Raw genomic sequence first — 13,237 nt, 5'->3', positions numbered from 1 at the left:
GCTTAGCTTGTGTTTCTCTTCCCAATCCCTCAGCAAATGTAGATATTCTATTATAGACATATTACAGAATTTATTTGACTTGCCCCATCTTCATGAACATTCAGGCTACTAAGCTTTTAATACTACAAATAATGCTGCAATGAATAATTTCATACATATGTCATTTCACAAGTGTCAGAATTTATCATGGAATAAAATCTTAGGAATAGAATTGCTGAGTCAAATGACACAGGCGTTTGTGATTATAGATATTGCCAAATTGCCCTCCCCAAGAGTAATACAACCTTATACCCCCACTAGAAACCTGCCTCCATCCCCACAGAATTGCCAATACGGTGTCATGTCTCACTAATAAAGTTTTCCCAGTCTGATAGATAAAAATTGTATCTCTGGACCGTTTTAATCTGCATTTCTCAGGTTGTGAGTAAAGCTGTCATACATTTAAGAGCTCGCCTGTACTCTACTGTACTCTACTTTTATCTGTTCAGATATTTTATTTTTTATGAGTTGCAGTGTTTATCTTTTTTATTTATAAAACCTATTTAAATATTCAGAAAATTCACCTACGGTCTATAACATGAAGGGCAAATAATTTTTCTGTTTGTCATTTGACTTTGATGTTTTTGCCTTGCAGAAGTGCTTCATTTTCATGTAGTCAATATTCTCAAACTTTTCTTTTGTGGTTTCTGGATTTTATGTTATAGTGAGAAATACCTTCCCCATTCTAAGGTTTTAAAAGAATTCACATTTTGTCTTCTGATACATTTATGTTTCCTTTTTAGCATTTAAATCTTTAATCCATTTGGACTATATCCAGGTAGAAGACCATTTAGTTTCTCACCAGCATACACCAACTAGTCAATTTTCTTCCCTTTATTTGAAATACAACATATGTCATATATTGGGGGTACATTTCTGGACTTTTTTTCATTGATATCTCTCCATTCATGAATCAGTACCATACTGGTTTTTTCTCTCCCTTTATCAGAGAAGCTGTTGGTTTACAGAGGCATCATGAACAAAATACAGGATTTTCACATATCATTCCACTACCAACACCTTGCATTAGTGTGAAACATTTGTTACAATTGATGATAGCACAGTTTAATAACTGTACTACCAATGAAAGTTCACGGTTTAGCTTAGGGTTCACTGTGTAGTGTAGTTCCATGGAATTTTATTCTGTTACCATATATATAATCTAACATTTCTCCTTTGAATCAAATATATTCACATATATATTTCAGTCTGTTAATTGCATTCCCAATGTTGTGCTACCATTATCACCATCCATTACCAAAACATTACCATCATTCTAAATAAGAACCCTGTATATTTTAAACCTTAATTTCCCATCCCTAAACCCACTCCATCCCTAGATAACCTATATTCTAGATTCTGACTCTAAGACTTTGCTTAGACCATAACATATTTGTCCTTTTGTGTCTGGCTTATTTCACACAACATGTCTTCAAGGTGTTCAAGGTTCATCCAAGTTGTCACATATATCAGGACTCCATGCCTTTTTATGGCTGAGTAATATTCCATTGTATGTATATAGCACTTTCTATTTACCCATTCATCAACTGATGGATACTTTGGTTGCCCCTATCTTTTGACAACTGTGAATAATGCAGCTATGAACATTAATGTGCAAATATTGGTTCGAGTCCTTGCTTTAAATTCTTTCGGTTTTATGCCTAGCAGTGAAATTGTCAGGTCATATGGTAGTTCTATATTTAGCTTTCCAAGGAACTGCCAAACTGTCTTCCACATCAGCTGCACCATTTTACATTTTCACCAGCAAAGAATGAGTGTTCCTACTTCTCTGTACCCTCTCCAACACTTGTTATTTTTCATTTTTTAAGGGGTATGAAATGGTACCTTGCTGGGGTTCAATTTGCATTTCTCTTGATTAATAATGAGCATCTTTTCATGATATTTGACTATATGCATATCTTCTTTGGAGAGATGTCTATTCAAGTCTTCTGCCCATTCTTTAATTGGGTTGTTTGTCTTTTGTTAAGTTGAAGAATTTCTTTATATATACTGGATATCAATCCTTTATCAGATATGTGGTTTCCAAATATTTTCTCCCATTGTGTAGGTTGTCTTTTTACTTTCATGATAAAGTTCCTTTGAGAAACAAAAGGGTTTTTTTTATTTTGATGAAGTCTCATATTTATCTATTTTTCCTTTGGTTGCTTGTGCTTTGGGTGTAAAGTCTAAGAAACAATTGATTAACACAAGGTCCTAAAGATGCTTCTCTGTTTCCTTGTGGGTGTTTTATAGTTATAGCTCTTATATTTAGATCTTTGATCCAATTTGACTTGATTTTTATATATGGTGTGAGGTAGGGGTCCTCCTTTTTTCTTTTTGGCAAATGGAGATCCAGTTTTCCCACAACCATTTGTTGAAGAGACTATTCTTTCCCAGTTGAGTGATCTTTGCCACATTGTTAAAAATCAGTTGGCCATAAAGAGGGTTGATTTCTAAGTGCTCATTTATATTTCATTGGTCCGTATGTCCATCCTTGTGCCTGTCCATATTATTTTGATTACTGTGACTTAGTTATATGTTTTGAGATTTGCAAGTGTGAGCCCTCCAACTTCATTCTTCCTTTTCAAGATAGTTTTAGCTCTTTGGAGCCCCTTATCCTTCCATATAAATTTGATGATTGGCTTTCCATTTCTGCAAAAGTTTTTGGAATTTTGATTGGAAGCACACTGAACCTATAAATTGCTTGGGGAAGTAGTGACACCTTAATGATATTTAGTCTTCTAATCCATGAACATGGAATGTTCTTCCACTTATTTAGTACTTCTTTAATTTCTTTTTAGCAATATTTTATAGGCTTTATGCACAAATCTTTTACATCCTTGGTTAGATTTATTCCCAGCTATTTGATTCTATTAGTTGCTATTTGTGGCAATTTGGTATTATTTATGATCTCCAAAAATAGATATTGGGTTGTGTTTGTAAACTGGTCTGTTCCTCTGGACATATTCGATTGTATTAGACTCATCTTTATTAAATCATCAAGATTAGGGTTTTGATTCAGCTACATCAGTAGGATATTGAGTCCCTGCCCCTTGTTACGTAGAAACTCACACAGTAAATACACAGAGAAGAAAAACACAGAGGAAAAGAGACAGCTCATTAGACATGGCAGAGGTCCCAGAAAGAGAAATGAGCCTGATAGTCTACAGCTGACTTTGTGAATAGAACTGAGCAGCTGAGCCCGGAAAGAAAGAAACCCTAGGGGAAGAGAACGAGTCTTATGCCAGCCTATAGCTGAGACAGGAAGAAGCTGGGACCACAGAGCCTTAAGAGGAAGAAGGAAGGTTGAACCCTTGGAGACATTGCCTGTCATCTTGCTCCAACATGTGGCAAATGACTTTGGGTAAAAAAATATCTCTAATGGCACCTTGAGTTGGATTCTTTAGGGCCTTGTGACTGTAAGCTTCTATCCCAAATAAATAGCCTTTAAAAAAGCCAACAGAGATCTGGCCCTTCACGTCAGCACCCCTTTGACTTACTAATACAGAATTTGGTGCCAAGGAGTGGGGAAGTGTTTTTACAAGTACCAAAATGTTGGAAGGGTTTTATAAATGGGTAAGGGGTATTTTTTGGAGAAATTGTGAGATGCTTGATGGAAAAGGCCTACATTGCTTTGAAGAGACTTTTGGTAGTAATATGGAGCCTAAAGTTATTTTTTATAAGACCTTAGAAGGAAATAATTATGAGATTTTTGATAGGAAAGGCCTAAAGTACTTTGAAGAGACTGTTGGTAGGATATGGACACTAAAGAGACTTTTCATGAGAACTTAGAAGTAAATGATGAAACTATTAATGGAAACTAGAGGAAAGATGATCTGTGTTTTAAAGTTGCAGAGAACTTAGCTAGATTAACTCCTGATGTTTTATGGAAGACAGAATTTGAAAATGACAAGCCTAGGCATTTAGCTAAAGAACATTCGAAAGTAAACTCAGAGAATGCAGCTTGGCTTCTCCTTGCAACTTATAGTAAAATGCTTGACAAGAGACATAAGTTAAGAACTGAACTGTTGGGCACAACAAAACCAGAAACTGATTCCAGAAATCCCAAGTCTCTGGAAATCAAGCCCTAGGTGACAGTGTCCCATTTGAGGACTTAACTAAACTTGGAACTTGTAAATCAGGATTGAAAATGCACTTATCTAGGAAAGACTTGTGAAAAGTCTTACTGCTGATGGCTTGGACCATGCTTCCTGCATGCTAAACCAACAAGCTTTTTGAACAAAACCACTAAAAGGTTTTGGACTAAAAGGGACATGGAAGGGAGAGATGGAAGGGGAAATGGCTTTAAGAGGAAAACCATGGAAGCTGAAATCTGGAATTAAGACATCTCCTTAGGCAAAGAGGGGAACCCCACCCATGTGTACAGAGAGGGTAAGTTTGCCCTGGCAGTTGAAGAGGGTTGATATTCCAGCCCAATGTACAGGAAGAGTTTTGTACCCCAGGGTACAGAGAGGGTAGAGCACATTCCTCAAGGGCTGGGGAGAGCAAGGTCAATACCCCATAGCTCTGAGAGGGGTGGGCCTGGCCCCCACAGATTTGGGAAGGCCAGGATGCCAAGTCATTATTTCTTTTTCTTGCTTGATTCCTCCAGGTAGCGCTTCCAGTACAATGATGAATAACAGTGGTAATAGTGGGCATCCTTGTCTTGGAACTGATCTTAGAGGGAAAGCTTTCAGTCTTTCACCATTAAGTAGGATGTTAGTTGTGGGTTTTTCATACATGCCCTTTTTCATGTTGAGGAATTTTCTTTTTTTCCTAGTGTCTAAGAAAGGGTGCTGTATATTCTCAAATGCCTTTTCCACACGAATTGAGATCATGTGGTTTTATTCTTAATTCTATTAATGTGGTGTATTACATTAACTGATTTTCTTATGTTGAGCCAACCATGCAAATCAGGGATACACCTCACTTGATCACAATGTATAATTCTTCTAATATGCTGTTGGATGTGGTTTGCTAGTATTTTGTTGAGTTTTACATCTATATTCATAAGAGATATTGGTCTATAGTTTTCTTTTCTTGTGGTATCTTTATCTGGCTTTGGTATAAGGGTGATGTTGGCCTCATAGAATGAGTTAGGGAGTGTTCCCTCTTCTTCAATTTTTTGGAAGAGTTTGAGCAGAACTGGAGTTGTCTTCTTGTAATGTTTGGTAGAATTTCCCTGTAAAACCATCTGGTCCTGGGCTTTCCTTTGTTGGGAGGTTTTTGATGACTGATTCAATCTCTTTACAAGTAATTGCTTTGCTCATATCTTCTACTTTTTCTTGAGTCAATGTAGGTAGTTTGTGTCTTTCTAAGATTTTGCCTATTTCATCTAGGGTATCTAATTTTTTGACATGCAGTGGTTCATAGTATCCATGCATAGCAGGGTCAGTAGTAATGTCCCCCTTTTCATTTCTGATTTTCGTTATTTGTATCCTCTCTTTTTTTTTTCTTATTCAAAGTCTCAGTAAAGGGTTGCCAATTTTGTTGACCTTTTCAAAGAACCAATTTTAGGTTTTATTGATTTTATTTTTTAATGTTGTCTCATTTATACATCTCTGCTCTAATTTTTGTTATTGCCTTCCTTCTGCTTGCTTTGAGTTTAATTTTTCTAGTTCTTCCATTTCTGAGGTTAGTTGTCTGACTTGATGTCTTTTTTCTTTTTTAATGTAAGCATTTAGAGCTATAAATTTCCCTGCATCCCATAAATTTTGGTACGTTGTACTTTCATTCTATTGTTGTCAGAGAATATATATTGCATGATTTCAATATTTTTGAATTTATTGAAACTTGTTTTGTTACCCAACATATTGTCTATTTTAGAGAATGATCCAGGTGCACTCGAGAAGGATGAGTGTTCTGTTTTCATTAGGTGAAGTATTCTACATGTCTGTTGGGTCTAATTGGTTTAGCGTATCATTCAAGTACTTTCTTATTCATGTTCTTACTAGATAGTCTACCATTATGAGAGTGGCATGTTGAAGTCTCATACTATTATTGTAGAACCACCAATATCTCCTTTCAAACTGACAGTAGTCGCTTCATATGGTTTGGGGCTTTGCTGGTAGATGAATATATACTTAAAATTGTTACAGCTTCCTGTTAAATTGTCCCCTTTATCAGTATATGACCATTTTTGACCCTTATTACTGTTTCTGACTTAAAGTCTATTTTATCCAATATTATTATAGCCACCCCAGCTCTCTTTTGGTTACACTTGTGTAGTATATACATTTTACATCTTTCACTGCCAAACTACTTGTATCTTTGACTTTCAGGTGAGTCTCTTGCAGACAGCAAATAGTTGGGTCATGTTTTTTTATCCATTCTTCCAATCTCTTTGTTTTGAGGAGACTTTAATTCATTGACCTTTAAAGTCACTACTGATAATACAGGTCTTTCTTCTATCATTTTGCTATTTAGCCTTTGTAAGGATTGTACCTTTTTTGTCCCTTACTTCCACTAAAGCCTACTTTTACACTTATTTGCTTTCTTGTGTTGTACCATATTCAATGCCTTTTCATTTCTTTATGGGCGTATTTTTCATCTATTTTCCTTGTGGTAACCATAGAATTAAAATTTAACATACTAAAGATATAACAATTATATATGGTTTGATACCAACTTAACTTCAATAGCATGCATATATACTTTTCCTATATCCCTCTGCCCCCCCACCATTTTTTGTACTTGTTTATACTTATATCTTTGTACATCGTATGTCCAAAACCTAGACTTACCATTACTTTTTATGCCTCTGCATTTTAGCACCTGAAAGAAGAAGCGGCATTACATACCTAACAATTCAATAATACTGGTATTTATAATTACCCAAATGGTTACCTTTACCACAGTTCTTTATTTCTTTATGCTGCTTTGTATTAGTGTCATTTCATTTCAGTCTGAAGAATTCCCTTTAGCACTGCTTCTAAGGCAGGTCTAGGGGTAATGAAACCCCTCAGCTTTTGTTTATCTGAAATTGTCTTAATTTCTCCCTCATTTTTGAAAGACAGTCTTTAAAATTCTTGGCTTGCAGCTGTTTCCTCTCAGTACTTTAAGTACTTCAGCCCACTGCCTTCTTGCCACTATGGTTTCTAACGAGAAATCTGCAGTCAATCTAATTGGGACTCCCCTGTATGTAATAAGTTGTTTTTCTCTTGCAGTTTTCAGAACTCTCTCCTAGCCTTTGCATTTGATAGTGTAATCAGTATATGTCAGGATCTATTTTTCTTCATGTTCATCCTGTTTGGTCTTCTCTGAGCTTCTTGAATGTACATATTCTTGTCTTTTGCTTAGTTTGGGAAGTTCTCCATCATTATTTCTTTGACTATTCCTTCTGCCCCTTTCTCTCTTACTTCTCCTTCTAGGATTCCCATAATGTGTATATTGGTGTGCTTAGTGGTGGCCCCTAGCGGTCTTGGGCTATTTTCACTTTTTTTTTTTTTAAAGATTTATTTTTTATTTATTTCTCTCCCCTTCCGCTCCCAACCCCCCCCCCCCATTGTCTGCTCTCTGTGTCCATTCGCTGTGTGTTCTTCTGTGACTGCTTCTGTCTTTATCAGTGGCACTGAGAATCTGTGTTTCTTTTTGTTGTGTCATCTTGTTGTGTCCGCTCTCCATGTGTGCAGCACCATTCCTGGGCAGGCTGCACTTTCTTTCATGCTGGGTGGCTCTCCTTACAAGGTGCACTCCTTGCTCAAGGGGCTCCCCTACACAGGGGACACCCCTGCATGACAGGGCACTCATCGTACGCATCAGCACTGTGCATGGGCCAGCTCCACATGGGTCGAGGAGGCCTGGGGTTTGAAATGCGAACCTCCCATGTGGTAGGCAGACGCCCTAACTACTGGGCCAAGTCCGCTTCCCTATTTTCACTTTTAATATTTCTATGTTTCTTTCTGCTCCTCAGCCTGACTTATTTCAAGTATCCTGTCTTCAGTTTCACTGATTCTTTCTTCTGTCAGCTCCATTTTGCTCTCAAAACCCTCTTGGGCATTTTTCATTTCAGTTATTTTGATCTTCAACTCCAGTAGTTCAATTTGATTCCTTTTAAATTTTTCTATCTCTTTACTTAGAATATCATATTGTTCATTCATTGCTTTACTAATGTCCTGCAGTTCTTTCTCTGTACTTTCCTTTATTTCCTTAAGCATTTTTAAGATCATTTTCTTTTGAAGGCTTTGTTTGGTATATCCACAATCTCCTCTTCACTGGGGTTATCTGTATTTTTATCCTTTTCCTTTGGCTGGATCATCATTTCCTGTTTCTTTGGTTTGCCTTGTTCTCTTGGCTGTACACTGTATATTTTAATATTTTAAAATGTTAACTCTGGGGAATGGATGTGGCTCAAGTGGTTGAGTGCCCCCCACCCCCCATGAAGGGTTCCGGGTTCAGTTTCCAGTGCCTCTTGAATAAACAAACAGAAAACCAAACAGAAAACAAGCAAAACAAATGAAAAAACCAACTCAGGGAAGCCAATGCAGCTCAGTGGTTGAGCACTGACTTCCCACATACAAGGTCCTGGGTTCAATCCCCAGGCCCTAGTACCTCAAAAAAATAATAATAAAAGTTAACTCTCAGATTTACTCCTTGGGATGTCTATTTCCTGGTTTTGTAACCAGCTGGTGGTAACAGAGAGTTTTTCTTGAGGCAAATGCACTGTGCAAGGTTTCCTCTGTCTTATTGGGCCTCTGTCTTGTCCTGGGCTTTCTTTTTTTTCTCTCCCCTCTCCCCCCCCCCATACTGGGCTTTTGCTTGCTAGATGTTTTGGAGGTCTCCTGTTTAGGGAAGCTTGGTTGCCCCTGTTTCCCAGCAGACAAACCTCCTTCTCCTGAGTATCTGAAGTTGGCAGGCCTTTGCCCAGAGGGCCCATCTCTATAGTTTTTCACACACCAGGAAGGACTTTGCCAAGCCAGCCTTTCCCAGCTGAAACAGGGCCAGGGACCCAAGAAAGGGGTGCAGACCGACTCCAAAGTGCCCTGTGGAGCGTGACAGGCGGGAGCCAAAAACTTTTCCCGTGGCTCCCCAAAGCTGAGCTTGGCTGGCCTGCCCAGCAAATGCAGCCTCTTGGCTAACTTCCCCTGCAGCCCTAAGCAAGCCCTGCATCCTCAAACCTCCCCCACCTCCACTCCTGTCTGGGGAGGGTTGAAACAATGGCTACCCTCGGAGATGGGACCCAGAGATCTAAAGTCGCTAATGAAAAGCCATGATCAGTGACCAGCCATGTCCCCCCCCTCCCAGTTCTTGGGGAAAAGGATTTTTATATCCCTTTCTGTCACCAGCCACCAGCCAGGGACTGACCCCATGGCAGCTTGCCATGAGAGTGGGGAATGAGTGCCAACAGCCACTGCACAGAGAGAGCAATTTTCCGTTCTTTACTTTTTAAAAAAAATAATTTACTTCATTTTTCTTTATTTATCTTCCCATCCCCCAGATGGTTCTGCCATCTGTCTGCTCACTGTTTGCTCACCTTCTCCAGGAGGCACCAGGAACCAAACCTGGGACCTCCCACATGAGAGGCGAGTGCCCAATGGCCTGAGCCACATCTGCTCTCCACGAGCTGTGGTGTCTGCTGGTTTGTGGCATCTGCTCATTGAGGTGGGGGCAGCATCAAGCTTGATGCGATGGGACAGCATCTGCTCATCTTCTTTAGGAGGCACTGGGGTCCAAATCCGGGACCTCCCATGTGGTAGGCGGGTACCCAACTGGTTGAGCGATATCCACTTTACACTGTTTTAATTTTTTAGGCTTTTTCAGATTGGTTTAAAATTTGATAGGGCTAGTGCTCACTTCATTGCTTTTTATCACAATTTCTCATAATTTACATAATTGTCATAACTTCATCTATTTTTCTATATAAACCTTAAAATCACCTTGATCATTTCTACAAAACAAAAAACCCAAACAAACAAAAAAAAACTGTTGGTATTTTTATCAGGGTCATACTAAATTTTTATATTAATCTGAAGAGTGTTAACATCATACAATATTATATCTTCCTTTCTAAGCATGTGATAGGTCTTTCTGCTTGCCAGAAAGTTTACTTTTAGGCATTTGGTATTTTTTGTTGTTGTTATTTCTTCTATCTGGTTGCTTTTTGTATATTGAAACCTCTTTATTTCTTTCTACTAATTTTATACCCTGCTACCTTACAAAATTCTTTTATTGTTTATAGTAATTTTTTTTCATCAATTCACCTGGGGTCTCCAGATATATCATTTGCAAATAGTGATAGTTTTACATCTACAGTTCAGTTTTTAAAGCTCTAAATTTATTTTTCATTTAAATGTATTGGCTAGTACCTCAAGTACAAGGTTTAATAATAATGATGATTACTGGCTTCCCTGTCTTGTTCCTGACTTTAGTGAGAACACTTCTAATGCAAAGATTATTCTTGCCACACAAAAAAATGTTCCTTTAAACTTCGTTCCGTGATAAAGTTCTCTCAGTCCATTTAAAATTTGAATCTGTTCATAAAATACATTGCATACTAAAATTTTTCAGCCCCCAGCCATTTAGAGTATAAGTTCTAGGCACTACCATCCCTGCATTTTCCGAGTCACTTAGAGATGCACTTACTGATAGTTCCTGGGTGAGCTGTCGAATCTTCTGCCTCATTTCATCATAGTCTCCATACATTCGCTTCCTTACTTTTTCCAAAGTGGCTCTCACCTGCAGCCACAAAGATGCTAGTTAGAGATCAAACTATAACATTTTCATGCAAGATTTCCAAAACTTTTAAGGAACTCTAATGAGAGAAGGGCCTCACGAAAAGTACATTCTTAAAAACAGGACCATTTGGGAATTTAAGGGAGAAGATCACTTCGAATACCTAGTTAGAAATTAAGGAAATTTTTATGAATTAACTCTTAGTTAGCCAAATAATAAACTCTAAGGGGAAAATGATAAGCTGAAAAACATAACGGTTTGTTGAAATTCTCCCATCAGCCTCCAACTACACTCAAACAAGGTTGCCTTTTTTTCCGTCACACATTTTTACAAGTAGAAAGTTTTTAATAAGTTGACTCTGCAAGCATATAGTGCAGAGAACCAAAAATCCCCAAACCAGAAAACAACCCCTGGAATTTCCCTAGCTCTGTGACTGCCAAAGAGCAAGGAAATGTCTGGAATATAAAGCAGGAAAGTATTAGACCTGGAGAGCCTATAAATTTGAAAATGAGTTCCTCAATAATCAATAATATACAAGACACTAAATATAATAAAAGTTAAGGTGATCCCCAAAACAATTAAATAAAAACTACTTGTTTATAGCATCATTGCCAGAGGAGTAATGGGGCCCTAAAAGTTAAAAACAAAACAAAAAGCCTTACAAGCAACCCCTGCCCTACCCCACCTCCATCTTCTTACCATGTTCTAGGACAAAAGGCTCAGGGATCCCGGAAAGGGACAGAGAGTCTCCAGGAAGCCCTCTACCAGGAAGGCCCAGAATTCCCATTATAGGAAGGGCTTAGGTCTGGTTAGAGCTTGGTTTGGTTAGAGCAACAAGCTTGTAGAGGACAATATGAGAGGACTTCTCTCAAAGCCGTAGATGCATAGAAAAATGTTTTTAATTAGGCTGCATGTTTATTTAGGTGTAACTGGGGAGGGGTGGGATCCTAAAACCCCAAGCCCTTCCAAGCTGATTTCTAATAGAATCAACATTTTTACCATTAATTCTTAAACATTGTGGAACAAGGCCAAAAGCCCAGCTTTCACTGTGGGCAGGCAGAATGGCTTTTGTTTGTGGCCCTGAGTTGGCTCTTAAGTTGCTCACCAGTGGCTAAGTGGGTGGAGTTTCGAGCTGACAAAACATTGCAGGAAGCCAGCGGTGCCAGAGAGTCACTCATTACAAGGGAGAGAAGGCAAACAAACCCACAGATACACGTAGGAATGAGGAGTTTGAAGTTCAGCCACAGAAGGTGGGACCCACATATGGCTCATGATCAACCTAAATCTGCTGCGCTGTCTTGGGCAACCTGCCACTCTCCACTCAGTTTAGAATGTTTACCTCCAAAGCAATGCCAAGCTATGTGGAGCATTTACAGGAGGAAGGTCTAAGCATCTCCTCGAGAATAACGCAGGTGACTTAGAACATCTGAACCAATCTTAAACAGGAAAATCAGGAAAGACATTCTCTGATGTTAAAAAGTATCTTTGGGGTAGGAGGGTGGGGATTTAAGGCTGGTGGCTGTCACACGCGCGCTGGGCATTTGTGTATGTGTGTATTTTCTGACTTTTCTTCATCTTCTCTATTAAGCTTTTATTTTTTAAATTAAATAGAAGATGTCCTTCTTAAAAACTCATATACCATTAAGAAGGTCCCCATCATGAAACAATGACAGAGGAAAAAATTTGCAAAGCATATATCTGATAAGGGACTTGTACCCGGAACATATAAAGAATTTTTACAGTCCAATAATAAAAAGACAAGTAACCCAATTTAAAAATGGGTAAAGGATCATGAATATGATGACATTTCTTCAAGGAAGATACACAAATGACCAAGAAACACATGGCAAGATGCTTGACATCATTAGTCATCATGGAAATGCAAACCAAGTACACGATACACCACTTCACTCCCTCTAGGATGCCTGTAATCAGAAAGTCAGATAATAACAAGCTATTTTTTTAAATTAGGCCAGTTTGAGTGGGAGCCAAAGCATGCAAACTTATACAGGTGTCCAAACTTAGACATTAGGGATATCCAGTGTAATAAGCAAACCACTTAAGAACCTCCATTTCATGTGCAGAAGAAGGAAGCTATTTGGATGCCTGAGTATGTCTACTTAGTACATCCACCCCACAGATCAGAATCACATCGGTACTTTTAACATTTCTGTGAAGGTATGCAGAAACCTTTCTATCAAAAATGATTACACAAAGATTTCCTTCAAAATGCCAATGTTTCCAACCCTAACGTCTCATATGCTACAAATGTTCCAAAAAAGGGGGGGGGGGGGGGGAGTCCTCAAGCGTCTCACATCTTTGATGTAGTTCATCTCCTCTTTCAGCTGACTGGTGGACCACCCGTACACCACCATTTCTTTCTGCTGGTTCTGGTCTGATCTCCGCACCACACCATAAACAACGCCCTGAGGAAGTTTCCTGGCAGGTTCTCCATTGCTTTGGTCAGGTTGCTAAAAGAAGGCAGCAAGAAAGAGAGAGAATAATGAAAATCACCACAATAAACAGT

At 38.5% G+C, this 13,237-nt stretch overlaps 1 protein-coding gene across 2 annotated transcripts in view; it reads right to left on the bottom strand.

Moving 5' to 3' along the window:
- MYZAP (myocardial zonula adherens protein) overlaps positions 1-13,237 on the bottom strand; it is a 143,391-nt gene that overhangs the window by 104,390 nt on the left and 25,764 nt on the right. For both annotated transcript variants that reach the window (XM_004452890.4, XM_058294263.2), the window contains exons 3-4: positions 13,026-13,181; positions 10,621-10,713 (exon numbers count right to left, since the gene is read on the bottom strand). In XM_004452890.4, coding sequence (XP_004452947.1) covers positions 10,621-10,713; positions 13,026-13,181 — 249 coding nt within the window. The remainder of the gene's footprint in view (positions 1-10,620; positions 10,714-13,025; positions 13,182-13,237) is intronic.

The sequence above is a fragment of the Dasypus novemcinctus genome, chromosome 3 (genome assembly GCF_030445035.2).
Source record: "Dasypus novemcinctus isolate mDasNov1 chromosome 3, mDasNov1.1.hap2, whole genome shotgun sequence".
Classification (NCBI taxonomy): Eukaryota; Metazoa; Chordata; class Mammalia; order Cingulata; family Dasypodidae; genus Dasypus; species Dasypus novemcinctus.
Note: the sequence above shows the minus strand (reverse complement) of the source record. Positions and strands in the feature narration are given on the sequence as shown.